At 39.0% G+C, this 20,922-nt stretch overlaps 1 protein-coding gene across 23 annotated transcripts in view; it reads left to right on the forward strand.

Annotated features, from left to right (window-relative positions):
- The window catches only part of Cadps2 (calcium dependent secretion activator 2), a 525,569-nt gene that overhangs the window by 350,833 nt on the left and 153,814 nt on the right, over positions 1-20,922 (forward strand). For all 23 annotated transcript variants that reach the window (XM_032906883.1, XM_032906888.1, XM_032906885.1 and 20 more), the window contains exons 10-11: positions 15,044-15,152; positions 16,528-16,728. In XM_032906883.1, the coding sequence (XP_032762774.1) occupies positions 15,044-15,152; positions 16,528-16,728 (310 nt within the window). The remainder of the gene's footprint in view (positions 1-15,043; positions 15,153-16,527; positions 16,729-20,922) is intronic.

Raw genomic sequence — 20,922 nt, forward strand, 5'->3', positions numbered from 1 at the left:
ATTGAATGTTTCTTTGTTGACTGGTGTGCTAGAATGCAGCTGTTTTCCTTTGTCAGCTTCTGTGTGTGTTCCCCTTAGTTGTATCAAATTCAGTAGTCATTGCAAAGAGCCACCCTGAGTCAGTGTAGAAGAGACAAAAATAATAATATAATAATAATTTGGAAATTGTGTTGCCAATCAAGGCTTTCTAAAAGGATCTAGAGGATGCTGTGACAGCCCCTAGGGTGGGCGGCGGTGGGAAGCTACAGTATTCATGTAGTGTGCAGATAAGCTGTGGTCCATTCGCTCTCTCACTTTTTATATGAATACGTCGTGTCTGTTGCGTGTTCATATAAACGTGCTTTTAAATCAAATCGTCCACTCCATTTCTCAATGATTGGATTCTGGATATGGGTTATTGGAATATGGGCTCGTCTAACCTTTTACAATCATAAGCAACCTTCGTCCAGAGGACAATCGCTAAGTTCTAGTTACGTGAAAGCATAGCTTTCAAAACAGGCATTTCATTCCAGGGTAGATTTAAACTATTTCGCTCTCAGCGGAAGTATATAAAAAGAGAATCACCCTTGGAATCCTAACGCAGACCAGCCTGTAAAATCTCATTGATTCCCGCTACACATTAGACAGGCTTAACTGGGCGAGAACAGAACAGTGTGGGTAAATGCCAGGGGAGGAAAATTATCATTTGATGTTTTCTAGAGATACAGTATTCCATCAGTTGCTGGGGGAAAAAATTAGTTTATTGATGTCCCACGGTAGCATGGTAGCTTCATGAGAAAGCGTTAAAATTGAGCCAAACATAGTTGCATCTACACAGCAGATTCAAAATCCATTTTACCTTTTAGCTAAAGTGCAGACATTTCTTTCATGGCTTAGAGTTATAAAAGGTATGCACATGCATATGCATACATGTAAACAACACACACACACACACCCCAATCTTGATCTAAAGCACAGGTAATTGCCTGGATAAGGGTTCTCTGCCCCCCAGTTCTCAGTAGGCTGTCTTCCCAAACCATGCCTCTTAAATACCTTCTGCAGTTTTCCAGTTGTGCCTTTACACTGGCACAAAACAGTGGATAGATTCATGAAGAAATTCTAATATAAATTTTTCTGGATATTTTAATTGCATTTCCTGTTATAGATGTCTCATGTGCATCTAACTGGACAGGCTTATCATGGTGATTTGTCTTTGCCACGTTGTTAGGAAGCAAAGGGGGTGGGAAAGGCTGCTTTTTCAGTTACGTTTCATGAATTTATGTAGGATTTATATAGAATCCTATGTAATTCCATAATCTTAGTGGATGATTGGGAGGACAAACTCCTTTTGAAAAAAAATAGCTAACTCTTGAGCTTCACTGATGGAAATCTGCATGAAAAAATATTAAAGTGTGTTTTAAATGATGGGCAGATGGCATCTATTAGCGTGAGGACCTGGCAAATGGCAGTGGTCTAAAAGTTCCCACTGTATTTGTTGGTTTGATATGAAAATTAAGATTCTAGAGACTGACGATGAGAAGTCAAATGCCCAGAGCCAAGGCTTTGAATCCTGGGAAGGCTTAAGGTTATTGTTTGCTACCTACCTTATTGTCTCGTACATAGTCACATGAATCCAAAATTTATGCACTTTGATTATTATTTATTAGAGTTTTAAAATAAAAAGAGGAATTAGAAAACATCAGATCCAGAAAGTGGTTTGTTTTTGAGAGACATTGGATGTGGAGCTGAGTTTTTAAGATAGCTGAGTATGGTGTTTTATTTTAAAATTTAAAATCGAATCAAAGTAGTTGCTAAATCCACATAGTTGTTAGTTTAAATATAAGAAAAATTCTTCCAACTTGAATTAACGTGAATTTGTTATACTTGTTACATATCATAGGTACATGATAGAGATGGATAGATACATAGACAGACAGACAGACAGGAACACGCAGAGAGAGAAAGGATTCTGTGACTAAATGTCTGAAATATATATTCCAGTTCTCTGACAACTTTTTGAAGTTTCAAACACAATTGAATCTTCCTTCCAATTCGAAATGTAATGGGCGGACAAATTGAAAGCATTCACTTCGAAATCAAGATGGCTATGTATGGAGATTCGACAGGAGTGACCCATTGGGAGGAACAGGGTAGCTTTTATTAGTGTTTTTAAAGACAGCTCTCATTCTCGCCGCACACAGCTTGTACATCCATACCTGCAGGCTGCATTATTGAAAGGTGAAGGAGCCGTTGTTCGTAGGGAGGACAGCATACCCCGCTGTGTCTGCTGCTGCCATCGGCACGATGGTGCTCTGGTGATAATGTGAATCTCATCACCACGTGCGAGTGTGGATTACGTGAGTGATACAGCTGGAAGCCCGGCCATCAGCCCAAGAATTTGTACTCATAAAAATTGATTGAGAGTCAGGTTTGGCCAGCTGCAAAGTCATTGTTCCAAGTGAACACTCGAGGAGCCACTGAGCTGAAAAGACTTTTCAGAGACTCATATAAACATGAGAATCAGAGGGAAAAAAAATGTCGATTTAAATTAGAGTCAAAATATCAGAAAGCACATTATTTGTTAATGTGTGGTATTTGTTTGGTTTTCTATATAGGTTGCATTCCTTTTTATATTCTAGCCCTGACGTGTTTACAGTAATAAATCTATTTTAATAACTGTCTAAGGGGCTGTGTTTTAAAATTGAAGGTAAGCTTTTTGTTCAAAATAAAAGACCAGTTACAAAGAACCTACTTAAAATCCCGCCAAAATTAAAATTTCTTATACATTTTTATTATGTTTCCCCAATGTTGTAGAACTTATTAGATTTAAGAAAACATGACCCATATAAAGTGGTTCTGATATTATATTGTAGTTCCTATTCTAATAAGAATTGGATATCTTTGGAACAATTTGTCTTCAGGTAGTCAGCTTCAGAATACACTTCCTCTTGGGTTTGAAACATTTCTTTTTTTAATCTAACTGGGTTGAATGACTTCGCTTACAGTCTTCTAACGTTTATTCAAATAGCTGTATAGGTGAGATATTGAATGTTTCTGTGATAAGTGTAGGTTCTCCTGACGTACTTATGTACTAACCCATCATTTATGTATCTAATCTGATTGTTATTAAGTGGTTACCCTTTGGCAAGCATTTGTCTAAAGCATGTTTAATGCATGATCTTATTTGCTCTTCAAAATAAGCCCGCCTGCATAGGCGTTCCTATCCCACCCCCACACTGTACAGATAAGATAGAGTGTACAGGGGTATTATGTAATGTTCTCAGGATTAGGCCAGTACAAGGTGGAGCCAAGAGAATCCTCTTCTGTTAGACAGTAGAGGCAGAGCTCACATTTCTTGTTCCATATGGCAAACGATTAACTGAATGCACACGACCACCGTTCATCTAAGGATAAACACATATCCGAAAAATCACTGGGGATCATCAGTGCCATACGGTACCAGGCAGTGCTGCCACTTTAAGGAAGTAACCCTGGAGTGGTGGAGTAAGGCCTGGACTTAGGAAAACAACCCACTGTGCGACCGAGGGAAACTAAAGTAGACATCCATGTTGTGTTGGCCCAGTGTCAAGTGTTCACTGCTTGTTGTCGATGTGTCAGAATGTGACTTGAAGTTGCTGCAAACAACAGCAGGCTATCAAGACGTAATGTTAATTACACGTCAGCTGAGTTGGCACAGGATGTAAACAGGCAGCCATCAGAACATTCTATGAGCACGTGAGAACCGGTGTTTCTCGGGAAGATGCTGTTGGGATGCTGTCGGGATGAACCTGTCGAAGAAGTTAACTCTCTTTGCCTCGGGATTTTTGAAGGACTAAGAATATCGGGAAGGCCCACTGCAGCGAACTCCTCACAGGTGGTTACGGGGTGAGGAGGTTTCCTCTGGGATGTCAGCTGTCTGCTCAACCAACCAGATAGTTTAACATGATAAAGGCCTGGCTGTCACATGAGCCAAGATCAGTATGGTGGCTCTGTTGCTGTTTAAGTTGAATGTACGTAGTGTATCAACACATGGATTTTAGGGTAGAAAATGAAAGACCCCCCCCCTCAACAATATTCCTACAGAGCACCTACGCCATTCTTCTATACAAGGAGACTCAAGTAACTCTTGCTGGTAGCATGCCCTGAATTCACATAGATACGCATGCATCCATTCTAATGGGATCAATTATTGATTTTCTTACAAGTACCTTCATTCTCTTATCAAATGGAAAAATAACCATATCAACAGATAAGAATATTTATCTTACTATTTTACATGAAAGCTTAGACTCCCTAGTATAATCTGTACCTCTATTTGTCTTGCTTAGAGATTTTTGTCTACAACGACAAAGTAGAACCATATACTTCTCCATATATCAATGTTTGTATATATATGTAAAAATACTATAGAAATGAAATTTCTCCATTTAGGGTTCTCAATATTTGTAATGCTAAATAACACTATAAATATTTAAGGACCTCATGAATTTTTGAGTGTTTCCCAGATGTTGGCTGCTGTTTTTCTCATTTGCCATTTTGTCTTTACGGTTAAACTTTTCGTTACATTGCCCCTTCATTTTAATATTTCAAAACATATACCTTTAATAACAAAGAATATGGAAAAATATCATTTGTCGTGGAGTTTGTTTGGATCAAAGTATTAGGGCAAAATAATATTTCATTTTGAGTTTATTTCTAAGGTAACGTACATATTTGATAAGACCTTTCATAGAATGTCTATAAAAACACTTATGGTGGTTATAAGAGTTTGTGCGACTTACCCTAAAATGCCAGCGATACATTTAATCTTGAAAATCCCTATAATGTATACTAATATAAATATTTACCTATATCTCAAAAAGCTAAAATTTGCAAGGGAAGTGACAAGATAAGGTAAGGGAGGGCAAGTCCAGTAAGGAAAGCCTCACATGCATGAAGTTCTGACCCAATATGGAGTGCATTGTTCGTTTTTATCTTCAAGTTCAGATGCAGGCACCATCTGGTTTTCTTGTTTATGCTTCTCATAGCTAAGCACAAGGGCAGAGGACTTGGGAATAAGCATCACCGTTCATTTTATGGTCTTAAGTAGATTGGTGTAGGTCACTCAGTAGGTTTTAAACCATGTTACAAAACCTTACTGTGAAATACTCTGTATTTATTTGGCACCGTGGCTCACTATTCAGATACATCTGCCTCTCGGCACATTCTTCACGTTCCTCTAAACAGTAGTTTGCCTACCCCTACTATGGTAAAGACTCAGTAAATACTTGTTAAATAAAAAAGCACTTCCCCTCTGTTGTGAGACCTTTCTCAAACCTTTACATGAAACACATTAGGTACTTATATTAGAGCATGCATCACCAAACTCCAGGGGCTGCCTTTGATCCTTCTCTTTCTTTACCTCCATGCCAGGCGTAAAGTATTGCTTCTTCTATTATCAAAACTAGTATTTCAATTATACCCATTTACATCTGCCATGTCTGCATGGACTCCTTATAACCTATTCTTCATAGAAAATAAATAACCTTTTTGACACATAACTCTCATTAGGACACCCTTCTGCTTAAATCTTTCTAGTGACTCTTATGGCACTTAGAGTTATAAATAACCATGGCCTAGAGAAAAATCTTCCGTATTTCTGGCCTGGGCTTCCTATCACCAATCAGCATATGCTATTCTAAAATTCCGAATCGCTGATGCCGAGACAAAGGTTTGGCATCTTCAAAAGCACCGGACCCCGCTCCAGTGGTACCTAAAAATATGAGTTTCATTGGGTTTCTGTGCCTATGCAACTTTGGAGAGAGTCTCCTGCTTTTCCTCAGACAGTTGGACCATTCCCTGTAGTGTTGACCACTCCCTGTAGTGTTGACCACTCCCTGTAGTGTTGACCACTCCCTGTAGTGTTGACCACTCCCTGTTGTGTTGACCACTCCCTGTGGTGTTGACCACTCCCTGGTGTTGACCACTCCCTGTTGTGTTGACCACTCCCTGTGGTGTTGACCACTCCCTGTGGTGTTGACCACTCCCTGCGGTGTTGACCACTCCCTGTTGTGTTGACCATTCCCTGTGGTGTTGACCATTCCCTGTGGTGTTGACCACTCCCTGTAGTGTTGACCACTCCCTGTGGAAGCGCATGCTTGCCCTCTTTGCCTGAGTGCTCATTGGTTCTGCCTGTGCAGTTATTGCTCACTTCAGAGGTTTAATATTCGAATGTGTCTTCCCCTCAATTTAAAATTCCTCCCACCTCTTTGTCATAACATTCTGTTTTAATTTTTTCAGTACACTTGTCTCCAGTTAATAATTTTATGGACGCATTTAACTATTTTATGTCAACTCTCTCAAGAGTACTGCTTACCACTAAATCCAAACATAGGTAGAAACTGATCGCTTACTTGTTAAGTAAGAGAATATGCAGATCATCCTGACCATTTTTGTAACAAGACTGCCCTTCCTTTCTTTCTGGAATTTGTACTTGATTGTTAAGTGTCACTATGCCATTTGGCCAAGACAGTTACATACATATATATATTCCCCCTCAATCTGTCAGTATCTTGAAGATATGTTCATTTTCCTTGATTAAATTAAGCTCTGAGGTTTTTGTGTTGTTTTTTTTTTTTTTTTTAAATAACTCCAGCAGAACCTTTGCCCTCTGCCAAGAACATTTCCAGCTAAGGATTTTAAAAGCCTTAATCTTTACTAAAATTAGATGGTGGCAGTTGCTAAGCTGCCAGCTGTTAATGCGATCCCTACAGTAGTAATACTCATATCAATCTGAATGCTGTGGTCTCTCAAATCTCATAGTTAGCACCTACATGCGTGCATACGGGCAGGTGGCAAGCAGGTTGGCAATTAAGAACAAAAGGGGAGGTTTCCTACCCCAGATACGGATACCATGTGGGACCACAGCAACATGCGAAAGCGCCCTGTTGAACGTAATGATGCTGAAGCCAGGCTTAGGGCTGTCCTCGGATTAAAGTCTGTCTATCCCCCGCCCCCGATTCCCAACAAATCTGTCCTGTCTGGAGTTATTACAAGTGGACTCGGTAAAGAATATTAAATATTTATGATTACTACACTTCTCTCGTAGGGATTTCTCGATTTTAATATAGTGAATTATGTAAGCTTTGTCCAGTAATACACCAGGAAGCTTATGAGAAATTATTTGACCAGAGTACGTCAGACCTCCATGTATCTATGTAAATAATCCCCTGCCTTATTGCTCCAGGGCAGAGCAAGTAGATTTTACTGGACTGCTTCCAGCCGAGAGTGGACAGAGGAGGGCAACCCCTGACTCCCGTAGATGACCTGTCAGCAAAGCCACCCTTGTTCCACGTCCTGGTTAGCAAACAGTAAGCTCTCAGTTGTTACCACCCAAAAGTGCACTGTGTATTCCCTGTTGAGTTGGCCTTACGGATGTGATGTAGCATGACCTTGTAAAAGAAACAGATAAAGGCAGAGCTCTTGGGTTTCTAGAGCAAGCAAATGGATCACGAAGTGTTCACCATAGCATTGACTTGAATCGGTAACTGGTGACTCAGAAGTCTGGCATGGATGTTACTCCCAGAGCCCACCATCACCTGAAGCCTAATTGCAGGCTCTCAGTTGTGTGCTGGGTCGGGTTTCCCTGTCAGTGACAACTCTGCTCACCGTTGGTATTCTGTTACTCTCCCATCTGTACCCCTTGTTGTACCTGCTGGCCCAGTCACTGGGAGAGACTCTGGATCTGCTGGGAAGTTTTTGAGCTGTTTAAGTAAAATATGAAATAATGCTAACCATCTAATAATCCATAATTTCATGGTAACATTCTAGAAAGAGACTCATCCCCGGAAGGTTGCGTTTTTCCCTTTCGTTTCTTTAGAGATTCTTTTGTTGTTATTTAGACTTTGTATGTCCTACTGTCAAAGAATGATTTGTTATTTGAATATAGCTAGAAATAGAATGTTTTACATGAATATTAAACAGGACCTAGGTCTGTTTCTCAACTTACATAAAGAATAAACAACTTTATTGTGAGAATTTTTCATTGTATATCTTCTGGCAACTTTTAGGGTCTAGTTCTTAAATGGCAATTTTCACACTATTTGTGACATATATATATATGTATGTATGTATATATGTATATATATATATATATATTCAAGTCTGTATACATTAACAGATAACAATATGAACTACCTGTTAAGGTAACAATTTGAACATATAAGTGACATTTGTAAAATCCTTTAAAAAGAAACATTTTGGTTTGCAATAAAACAGTATCTTAAAATTAATGGTACAATTTTCCAGCATAATTTCATTAGAAATAGAACAATGTAGTATTTAAAACTACTTTTAGATGTATGGTCACTTTTTCATGTCTCTGTCCATTTATACTTCAATTTGTAAGGTCTTTCAATTTGCACTCTCAGCGCCAAAGTCCCGTGCTCCTACTTACCCCATAAAGATATGGTAAGAAGTAGCCCATGAGAAAGGAGAAGACAGAGAGGCAGAGAGGCAGATAAATAAGGATGCAGTAGCCGGGGGAGTCAGCAGTCCCAGTGTGCGCACAGCATTGGTCTACCTTTTATGTTTCGTTTACTGCAGAAGAATTCACCACCCAAAGTACTGTCTTCTTTGTAGGGTGTGGGACTTTTTTGGTTTTATTTGGTTTTGAGACAGGATCTCATTCTGTAGCCCAGACAGCCCTTGACTTCACCCTCTAAGTGGTGTGTGTGTGTAGAAATAAATAACAAAGAGATAAGACCTTGATTTATTTATTGTTTCCCTCTTCTCTCCAATACTCTTGGTAGTCTTTGATAGTAAATCAGGGCTGTCTCACATAATGGCTGCCAGACATTCAGTGAAAATTGGCTTCTAATTAGGGAATACAGGTTTTTGTTTTGTTTTGTTTTTTGTTTGTTTTAAGTTTCAGAATGAGAACTATAACATAATGGAATGGAATGAACAACCAACCTGAAGTAATGAGGCACGTCCTAGACTCAATATGAGCATTGTCAGTCATCTAGGCAACCTTGGAAAAGCAGATTCCACTCCCCCGCCCCCATTAACAAGAGTTGAGATTACAATCTCAAAATCTCACGGGCCCAGACACCTTATTTCTTAGAACTACTACGTTACAGCTGATTCTGAGTTCACTTGGTTGTTGTTGTTTGTTTGTTTTGTTTTGGTCTTTTTTTTTTTTTTTTTTGAGACAAGTCCTTACAGTTTTGTTTAGGTTGGCCTGTAACTCCCAATTCTCCTACCTCACCATCATCAGAGTTGGGATTATACGTATCCAGCTTGTTTGGGGGAATAATTATATAATTTCTTTTCAATAAAACCTGGCTCTCAGTTTAACTCTTCCTCTTTTAGTAAGCTGTGTCTTAGTGTGTGAATTGTAAGTGTATTATCTTTAAAGCCCAGCTACATAATCAAAAGTCTTTAGTGTTAAAATAATCTTTTGCTCACTTTGTGGCTTTGTTCACTTGTTTTGAGGACTAAGGGCTCCATAGAGTGTCAAGATAGTACTGTCATTAAAACAAACCTGTAATACTAACGGCTCCAGTCAACGACAATAGAAATGCGTTTGTCAGCATCAGTAAAGTACACTTTATTATGTTCCATTATAATTCCAAAAAATGCTAGCTTTTTCTAACCTGTTAATAGTTCATACTACTTTCCAATGTTTTAGCTTTCTCCTTTTCTTTACATGGTAAAGTATATAGAAATGGTGTATTTTCCATAGGACCTATACGTTTTTAAGATATTAAAAATGTCTTTCTCATAGCTGAAGGGATAGTTCTGAAGTTAAGAGCACTTGCTGTTCTTCTAGAGGTGTCAGGCTCTGTTTCCCGCACCCACATCTGGTGGCTCACACCCCAGATCCAGGGAATCCAGTGCCCTATCCTGGCCTCTTCAGACACTGCATGTATGTGGTATACACACATACACTCAGACACACACATGTACATACACAAATGACACAAACATTTGTTTTGTTGTGTGAGTGATCACATCTTGACTAGTTATTTAACAAGTTTGGGTTTCGGTCTCTCTCTAGGTTTGTGGTTCCTGAACCTTCATAGTGCTACCGTACTGCTGAAATGGCTACAGCTTAGCTGCCCATATGTGGCCTGAAAACTTGCCTAGCTAAGACCCAAAGATGACTACACACATTGACATGCTAATATGGACAGAGACTTCTCCAAAGACGTCTTAGATGACAAGCTATGACAATTAATGGTGACTGCAAGGAAGACATGGTCTTCTCCAGGAACAGGTCCCCTGATTGGTTAGCCAGTCACAGAGTGTCGGCTCTAAACACATATGTACAATACTAAGTGAACTCAGCAGGTTATATTCATACACTCTGTGTGAGGGTTATAAGACAATAATAGCAAAGACAAGAGACTATGAATTTGAGAAGGACTTAGGTGGACATGGGAGGAGTTAGAGGGAGGATGAGGGATGGAAGAATGGTGTGAATACAGTACTCAATATGCACTGTTCAGAAATGACTTTATAACCTACTGCCTCACTAGCTCGCTGTGCCTTCAAGAGACGCTGCTTGGGTAGGAGACGGTGTGTCAGTTCATGCCAATCATTTCCCAAACATTTTAAGTGCAGTGTTTGGAGTTTACAATCAAATGTCAGATATGACAGCTAGAACAGAATGCATTCGAGAGTAAATGCCATTTGGTCTGGCGAATTATTTGTGCTACTTGTATTTAAAACAAGACAAATATATACTTTATACTTTCAAACGTATTAAACTTTCAAATATGGTGGAAGGGAGCAGGTCTTGAATTTAAATAAAATGCATTCTGTGCAGACTTTGACAGAGAATCCATACACGTGCTTTAGAAGCTGGATTATGCATGTTCTGGAGAAGTTGAGTCATAGAAAAGGAAAACAGAAGACAAAAAAAAAATACAGTTAGAAAAGCAATGGGGACCAGTATTATAATCTTGGAAGAAAATATAGGGGCTTTGGATTTAGAAATAGAAAGAGGAATCTGTAGAGTTGTAGGTATTGTTCTCCTACATGGAAGTTCAGGTGAAGAAACGATTGAGGTGGGCAAGATAGATCGTCCGTCTGGAGCACTTCACCCGGTGATAGTTGTGTGTCGTGGTTAGTAACTGCTGGAGGGGTGTGCGAGCTGGGTCTAGAACTCAGACACTCCTGTGTCCTCATCTCTCTCCCAGCAGGTTTCGGATTATTAAGGCAACGAAGATGTGCCAGGGAATTCCTCTTAGTATAGTTCTATTGTCTCCCAAATAAGAGACGGAAATGGGAGGCTCGTTAATTATATGTTCAAAGCATCTTTTGCTCTAATTTAATATTAAAGCATTGCTTCGCCGAGTTTTTTTTAAATATCTAATGACAGTTTATTAATGCCTAAGACAACGTTGATGTTATTTGTTTGATTTTTATTTATTAAGCCCATCATTGTATTTGTTTTGCCTTCCTGGAATGGGAAGTTAGCATTTGATGTCTCTTAGGTATATGTCTTGAAGACAAGAGTTAGATCCTTATTCACCAAGTCCATGAAGACAAAAAGTTTAAAGTCCTACCTAAGGTATTTGAATTGGTAGCGTGGTCTGGTTGTAAGGTAATAAATACTATTAGTTCTTTTTTTTTTTTTTTGAGATGACCATGGTGGCATCTCAATTATTTTTCATAATTCACTGACTGAGGAATCAGAGGCTAGAGGATTATTAAGTATACTACCAGGGTATGCCACAAAGGTAGATCTTTTATCATAAAACATGGGTTTGTGATGTGACCCCATGGTAGAGTATGTGTCTTATATAACATTTCTTATGTGCTAAGCTGAACTATAAGAAACCAGGGACCAAAAACAAACAAAATGTTTAAGCTTCTATATGGATCAGGACTGTGACAGCAGTGGCAGCTCGAGTGTGGGATTAGATGATATGCTTGATATTTATTTCCAATCAGAGGAAGTTATAGTTGAGATATGCCTGGGAGGGAATATGAAATATAGATATCAAAGAATTTAGAAAACCAGTGACGAACCAAGAAAATGATCTGCCCCAGCCTTATAAATTTGAATTTGTGCTTAGTGTCTAAATGTGAACAAAAATTAGCTTTCAAATTTTCTATCAGTTTCTACTAATTACCTTTGTTTTTATTAAATATAAATGAAGCATCAAAGTTAACATAGAGGCTATGAAGAGTTGACTCAGTCTTTAAAAGCTAGTACTGTACTGCAAAGGTCCCAGAATCAGCTCCCAGCACCCAAGTCACGGATCACAACCACTTCCAGTCCAACCTGACGCTTTCTTCTGGCCTCTATGGGCACCTGCACTCATATGCACATAACAAACACACATGCACACACATACACACACACACACACACACACACACACACACACACACACACCTAAAATAAATGAAAAAATTGCATAAAATTCCTTTGAGTTGGCGATAACCTTGTGAGATCTGGTATCAAAGTAGAAATGAAGGTGTACGTTCTCTACCAGGGCTTCACAGAATATCAACAGAGAAAGTTACATTGAATAATAGCTTATGATCTAACATTACGAAAATAAACTGATTATTTTCATCCTTAGGAAATTCAGCCATAAAGTTATCATATGCGTGAACTGGAGAACAGTTGTATTTAATCTGTTCTTATTTCTAAACAGCCTCACAAATTTTATTTTATTAATAAAATAAAATAAAAATAAACCTAAGAAGAGAACATCACACAGTGAAAACCAAAGAAGAGATTTAAATCAGGCGTTTTCCAAAGATGGAACTTTTAAACAGCTTAAAAGTACAGACCCTGACTTAAAGGGAGATTAAATAGTAAATTGGAGGAATCTATAATAAAATTTAAAATAAAGTACAGTAAAAATCACAAGTGCTACTATTTATAGAATGTTAGTTAGACTCCAAAGAAATTAACTACAATCCAAAATGGACACATGGAGAAAGATGAAATATATAATTTGTTAAAACATATTAGGAAAATGTAAATTCAGGATTTTTTTTATAAGATTGAAAGGAGGAAAATAGAACACGTGGGACCAAAAGTCAATGTTTGAAATAATAATGGTAGTTAATATTCTAAAATTAATATTACCATAGATTATCCAAGAGGAAACACACTGTCCTAACTAGGACATGGGTGTCACCCCTAGCAGTTTCATAGTGGAACTATAGTGAAGACAACGGTTTATTTATTTGTTACGTACATGTCTGGGTAGTAGCCTGCTGGAGTCTGTTCTCTTCCACCATGTGGGTCTCAGGGATCAAACTCAAGTCACGTTGAGCTTAGCAGCAAGCACCTTTGCCTCCTCACCATCGAGTCAGCCCCAAAGGTGGAGAGAGCGTTTCAGAACAGCCACAGAGAAAGAGGAAAGTTGAGTACTAGGAAAATCACAATTGAACTTTCGCCAGACTTTTCAGCATGCACGCATATCCCTTTAGCAATGGAATAATACCTTCAAAACGCTTGAAAGGTTGCCAGAGTGCATACTATATAGGAAGCAGCTAGGCTATCACTCATGAACATGCCCAAGCCAGAGACGTGCAGATAGGAAAAGAAAATTTTACTCAAAGGCTTCTATTAAAAAAAGAAACTCAATTCAAAATGTTGACATGAAACTCAAGGCACAGTAAACAATAAGAAAATATAACAGGAACCATATTATTATTGCACAAATTAAACTACTATTTAATGTGTACGATTATATATGTTTAACAGAGAAATATCCTGTTCCTAAATGCTGATGTGCAAATAGCACCAGAACGAGGAAGAAATAAAGATGAGGATGAACCCCTGAGAGTCTAGTGGACAAGGAATAAAGCAAGCCGTTTGCTGTAATCAAGAGCATTACAACGCAGACAAAATAATATTTGGGAGTTTTGCACTACTACTGATGTAGTGTGTAGCTCCTGTGTAACTGGAGACTCGGAGATCTCTGTTGTTGGCATCAAAAGGAAAGTTGTACACAAATATAAGAACACGGGTTGGGGATTTAGCTCAGTGGTAGAGCGCTTGCCTAGGAAGCGCAAGGCCCTGGGTTCGATCCCCAGCTCCGAAAAAAAGAACCAAAAAAAAAAAATATATATATAAGAACACACAGAAAGCGACTGCTTCACTCCTTTAAAAGGGGAACAAGAAAACCCTTGGCAGGGAATAGGGAGGCAAAGTGTAGAACAGAGGCAGAGGGAACACCCATTCCGAGCCTGTCCCACATGTGGCCCATACAGATACAGCCACCAATTAGATAAGATGGATGAAGCAAAGAAGTGCAGGCCGACAGGAACCGGATGTAGATCTCTCCTGAGAGACACTGCCAGAATACAGCAAATACAGAGGCGAATGCCAGCAGCAAACCACTGAACTGAGAACGGGACCCCCATTGAAGGAATCAGAGAAAGAACTGGAAGAGCTTGAAGGGGCTTGAGACCCCATATGAACAACAATGCCAAGCAACCAGAGCTTCCAGGGACTAAGCCACTACCCAAAGACTATACATGGACTGACCCTGGGCTCCAACCACATAGGCAGCATTGAATATCCTAGTAAGAGCACCAGTGGAAGGGGAAGCCCTTGGTCCTGCAAGAAGACTGAACCCCCAGTGAATGTGATTGTTGGGGGAGGTGGTAATGGGGGAGGATGGGAGGGGTTAGGGGGATGTTGGCCCAGCAACTGGGAAGGGGAATAACAATCGAAATGTAAATAAGAAATACTCAAGTTAATAAAGACAAAAAAAAAAAACACACACACAGAAAGACTGACTTTGAAGTAGTATCATGTATGGTTGGTGGGCTAGTTTTCCATCTTCTGCATAAATATACATGGCATGGAGTCACTGACCTGGGAAATACTGGCTCACCGTTCTCATCATCTGAGTTCTAACTGCCAGCTGACCTAAGAGATCCACTTCATTCCCAGAGGTGTGGGCTTGGAGGAATGCTAAAATACAAAAACTTATGTGCAAATCCCATGGTTTTGCTTGGAGGAAAAGGAAAATTAAAACTTAAATTTGGTTATTTTTTTTTTGTAACTGTAAAAATCTTCTCTCTCTCTTATTTACCCTGAGCAGGTGAGCCAGTACACCTTTGCTATGTGCAGTTACAGAGAAAAAAAGTCGGAACCACAGGAATTAATGCAACTTGAAGGATACACTGTGGACTACACAGACCCTCACCCAGGTAATTCTAAGTGAAGCACTTTTCCAATCATGGGTGGGTGCCTGCCACTCTGTAAGCACCTGTGTTTGTCCTCCATTTAAAAGTCCTTCATGAATAGAGGACTTATTTGAAAGTCACGTAACTCTTGGACAAGACCTTAACGTTCAAATTATGCTTTTTACCGTCATCTGCTTCTCTATTCTTTTCATACAATGATAAAATCCTTAAATTTTACTGAGAGAAAAATTAAATGAAATATACCAACGCATATCGAAACTTCACTGGGAAGCAAAATTACAAACCAATTAGATAATGAATGGCAAATAAATTATATTTGGATGGATGGATGGATGGATGGATGGATGGATGGATGGATGGATGGATGATAGATTTTTCAGACAGAGTCTACAGACCTCTGGCTAGCCTGAAACTCACTATGTAAATCAAGCTTTCCTCGTACTCAGCAAGATCTACATCCTTCTACCTCTCAATTAAAGGTATGCATATCATGCCAATATATATACTATATTCTAATTTTCTCCATAAAAGCTCACTCTTATATTTCTGTCCCTCCAAGTAAATTAAAGTAGTTTGGATATCACCAAATGAAAAATCTGAAATTCAAGATCCAAAACATGTTTTTGAGTGTTCACATGATGCGGCAGCTAGAAAATTCTACATCAGAAATAATTTGTCAAGTTGCAGCTAATGTCCATGGACAACAAGAATGTTATATAGCGATTGCCTTTAGATTGTGGGAATAAGTTTATGTGAAATTGCATGAAATTGGTGTTAAGACAGGATCGCCCTTCAGATAACTCATTATTTGTAATGATCCCAAGTCCACACTCCTGTAAAATCAAGCATTTCAAGTGTGGGGCCCATGAGCTATGGTGGCTGTAGTACTGAGCAGACAGTGTTTGAAAATAATGAGTAAATAGATATATGTATACGGTTGGTAACAAAATTAACCGGCAATATTAAGAATCAGAGATAGTAAGGCTTAGATACATTTTAAAAACAACATGTGGAGATGAAGAAGTCGAATATGGTGGCCACATTCACTAATTTTTCACTTATTTTTTTCACTTACAAATACCATCTTCGTCAAGAGCTGAATTTACTGCTCACTACGAGGTATCGCATTTGCCTCACCTGCGTTTTTACTTCTGCTAAACTCACAGCTGCCTCGAGCAATCCTCTCTCGTCAAGAACCGATTGCCTCCAGGAGCTGTGTGTAGAGTCGGTTTTGCTGTGCCCCTTTAAATTGTGGATTGGGGGTGTCATGCTCAGACAAGATCTTTTAAAGCACCGAGATCGTAGGAATGAAGCTGGGTACATAGGACTGAAATCTGTCAACTGTGTGCATTTTCACGGTGTCTTCCTTCTCCCGCAGGCCTTCAGGGTGGTCAGGTGTTCTTTAATGCTGTTAAAGAAGGAGACACTGTGATATTTGCCAGTGATGATGAACAGGACCGAATATTATGGGTCCAAGCCATGTACAGGGCTACAGGCCAGTCTTATAAACCAGTTCCTGCAGTTCAAAGCCAGAAGCTGAATCCTAAAGGAGGAACCCTCCATGCAGATGCTCAGCTTTGTAAGTCGTGTGAAAATTAATTTGATTATCAAATAATAACCTTAATAAAAACACAAAATGGAAGCAAATTTGTTCAATATTTTAGCTTGTGTTATTAATTAACTAATTAAATAAAAAGTAGTTCCTATTAGTCATAGAATTCGTTATCTAATTCTCCACGTAAACCTGGAATAATAACTATGTGCTGATGGACTAAGCTGGATATATTTAGGTATATATGTGTAATTATACACACATATGTGCCTATCATTATACATATGCACGCAATGTCATTCATAAAAAGCTGGTATGAATCTGAAGTAGAACCAGGAGGTTTTGAAGTGAAGAAGGGGAAGAAAAAACTGTAGTTATAACTTCAAAAACATTTTTAAAAATTCTGCAAACCTTCCAAAAAGAAATTTTATCTTTTTTGTGTGTCATTAGCAGAGACTTATTGTTAGAAGGAGGAAAATATCGTGAAATCAAATTTGATGTTGGGTTCCAAGCATACTAAATATTAGAGAATCACTCAGTGCATTTGTTTTGGTAACATGCCAGGGTAATTGGGCTGTTCCTTTCTCCGTTATAGAATAAGAGGGAAAAAAATATATATATACATATATATATATATATACACACACATATATATACATATATATATATATATATATATATAAAATAAGGACAGAAAACAGCTTGCTTTAATGTCTCGTCAATTTCCGTATGCTGATTTAAGACATTAAGATCTAGCGTATCTGTTGAGTTCCCTTGGTAGTGATTGATTAATTATTACCTGTGTAATGGTATTAGGACCAGTTTCAAACGCACTTTCAATACTCACTGGCCCAAAGGCTTCCTCTTGTTATACTCCTTTACAAAACTTACCTTATTTCTAGACACATCAGTTTGTCTCTATCTTTAAGCTCAAGTTGTGGCTTTTTATTGTCAAGTTCTTCTCTGGGATAGTAACATCTTGACATGCATTATGTCCTTCTTTTTCTTTCCATGCATTAAGTAATTACCCTCTTCTTCTTCCACACTCTAAGTATATTACATCTGAGCATCTTTAGAGGCTCTTTAGGCCAAACAATTAGAGGTGGGATTGGTGTCTTCATCTCAACTCCTTTGGAACCTTTGAATACTTTGCTTCAGAGTTTAGCAGGCTTTTGCCACAGTGGCGCATGGTCTCTTGTTGAATATTCTCTGAGAGCCCTATGCCGTGCAGAGAACTCATTCAGGAGGCTCGTTCTGTCATTTCTGTCCCAGCCTGACCACATCGACCGCTGCCTTGCCATTGAACCTCTCAGGTTAGAAATGATGCCATGGACTCTCATATTGAGCCATTGGATGCAAGGCTCCATCAGTACATGCACACACACACACACACACACACACACACACACACACACACACACACACACGTGCACACACACACACACACACACACTCTACAATGCTTTCCCCACTTTGTATCTTTTTCTTGCTCTAATAAGTGGTTGTCCCTGAATTACTTTGCCCCCACCCCCATGAATGACCTCTTTTCTCCTGACTTAGGTAGGCTTAAGCTGAGTGTTTAGAACTTCCAGTCTTACCGCAAGCATTGACCAGACTCTGTTCTTCATCCATGGGATACAGCTCTACAGTATTCAGTGTGAACCTCCTTTGCCCTCTTCCAAATCCATGTTTGGTTTGTGAGCTGTCAGTCCCGCATAAGTGGTAACTGCAGTATTCCTTTTCTGGTTCAGCTCTGTTTTGGAAATTCTCATTCCTGTTTTCGCGTGTGCACCTAACCTCATTCTTACAGAATTCACTTTGTGATACCGGAGTGCACCTGCCTCTTTGCACCTACGGTTATGTCCACTTTCTGTTTTCCCTGTTTTCTCTCATAGAGAAAAAGACCTAGAACACATTCAAATTCTTACTTGAGCGATACTTACTTGTTTCAGCTCCCCCTGGAAAGTCTATCTTCATTTCCTCGAAATCCCTACACGCTCTCTACTGTTAGCCTCTCCTCTGTGGACCACTTCTTTGTTCTTCACTAGGGTATTTCTAAACATACTTAGATTGCTGTTGCATTTTTTTTCTAGCTAGTTGTTGCCTATTTGTTTTTACTTTTGAGCTAGCATAATTTTTCTTTTAATTAATATATATCAATTATACATAATAATGAGCTTCGTTAGAACAGTCTCACATATGTGCAGGAAATATTTTTATCTTTTTCACCTCTCCTTACTCTCTCTTGCTCCCCCCCCGCTTCCACTGATGCCTTTCCTGTCCCAACCAGTTTCCTTCATGCAGTCATGGTTTCATGGTTTTCTAGTTTTGTCTTTTCTCACTCGTTTTTTATGTGATGTATTGTGGGTTTTAGGGTTCGTTACAGCATCCTGGGTGAGGGGTTCTTTATAAGTATCAGCTTCTTACTGGTGGTTGCACACTGAAGAAAAGATCTTCTTCCACCTGTAACTGTTCATTGTCTATTCCTAGGGAAGGTGGGGGCCTTGTGTGCCCCTGAGCACAGCATTCCATCCCACTCTTCTCTTTACTCTCTTGTTCTTCACTCATTCCCCTTAGCATTCTCTGACTTTAGGGGGAGTAAAATTGTCCTTCTGTGTAAGGGTGGACATTTCACAGTCCTGTATGCTCTGCATTTCATCACTGACGTCACTCTGCACTTATTCTGATGCCCACTGGAAAGGGACCTTTATGTCCAAAGCTGATGACAGCACTGACCCATACGCATGAACATGGTTATTGAGAAGCTTATCATATCCGTTTAACAAAGTTAAAGACAGCAGTAGCTTCTCCACTTAAACCTATGACCTCCTAAGCCATGGTTTTTGACCCACCTTATGATAGCAGAGGAGAATTCCTTCTTGCGGAGTGGACTTCAAATCCACCCAGAGAAGAGGTGGTTACTCCTATTACTGAATTTGCCACTATTGCAGCAAGGGGCATTTATTTTTTTTTTTTGAATGGCCAGTCAGTGCTAGAGCATACAGGAGCCACAACTGAGTAAAGACTCTTACTGGAAATACTCCCTCCTACCCCAACCCTAAGCAGTCTGCATGGTATCTTTGGACATTATGAGAGCCAGTTAGCAAGAAGAAAGCATCCACCTTCTTTCTTTTTTTTTTTTTATCAGATATTTTATTTATTTACGTTTCAAATGTTATTCCCTTTCCCGGTTTCCCTTCCAGAAACTCACTATCCCATCTCCCCTCCCCCTGCTTCTATGAGGCTGTTCCCCAACTCATCTACCCACTCCCGCCTCCCTGCCCTGGCATTCTGAAGGAAAGGGCATCTAGAGATGGTCCACCTTCTCTCTAGCTAGAATTCTGTATATCCTGTAAACAAAGCATGTGGTATCTTCAGTAATACTCTTGCCATCTAGTTTTGCAAAGAAACCTTCAGGCATAGTTAATATCTGTAGTATTTGGGGGCTTCATAGGACTCTCAACAAACACTTTTAGGTAACCCAGCCCTGCCACTGAGATTTTTGTTAGTAACCTGTGGCTTCTTTTTTGTTGTTATTCTTCTTTTGGTCATTTACTGTTCATTTATCTTCTTTTTTAGTTGACCTCTATAATATTTTGTTTGGATTATTTTCTTATTATTGAGTTTTGGGATATCTTTATATACTCTGGACTTAAAATATGACACGACTAATATTTTCTCATCTGTGACTTGTTCTACCATAAATCTTAATAGTTCCTTTCAAAAGAAATACATCTCAATTTAGGTAAAAATCTTGTCTTCTTGCTACTGCTTGGCTTTTGTTTTTAAGGTAATGTATCATGATGGAACTTGTGGTCTATATTCTTTTTGCATCAAGATTTTTTTTAGATATATTTATTATATTTATATGAGTACTGTCGCTGTCTTCAGACACACCAGAAGAGGGGCATCAGATTCCATTACAGATGGTTGTGAGCCACTATGTGGTTGCTGGGAATTGAACTCAGGACCTCTGGAAGAGCAGTCAGTGCTCTTAACCACTGAGCCATCTCTCCAGCCCCTGCATCAAGATCTTGAGTGCTGGAATTAGAGTGCTTGATCCTCATTTCTTTAAATAGTTATATTTATCATAGTTACCTTTCTGTCACAATGGTAAAATACCAAGTCAAAAGTAACTTAAGGAAGAAAGAGGGGTTTTTGCCTTACAATTCAAGATATAATTCATTGTAGTGGGGAAACTAAGAGAGCAGAACTTGGAAA

The sequence above is a fragment of the Rattus rattus genome, chromosome 6, assembly GCF_011064425.1.
Source record: "Rattus rattus isolate New Zealand chromosome 6, Rrattus_CSIRO_v1, whole genome shotgun sequence".
NCBI lineage: Eukaryota > Metazoa > Chordata > Mammalia > Rodentia > Muridae > Rattus > Rattus rattus.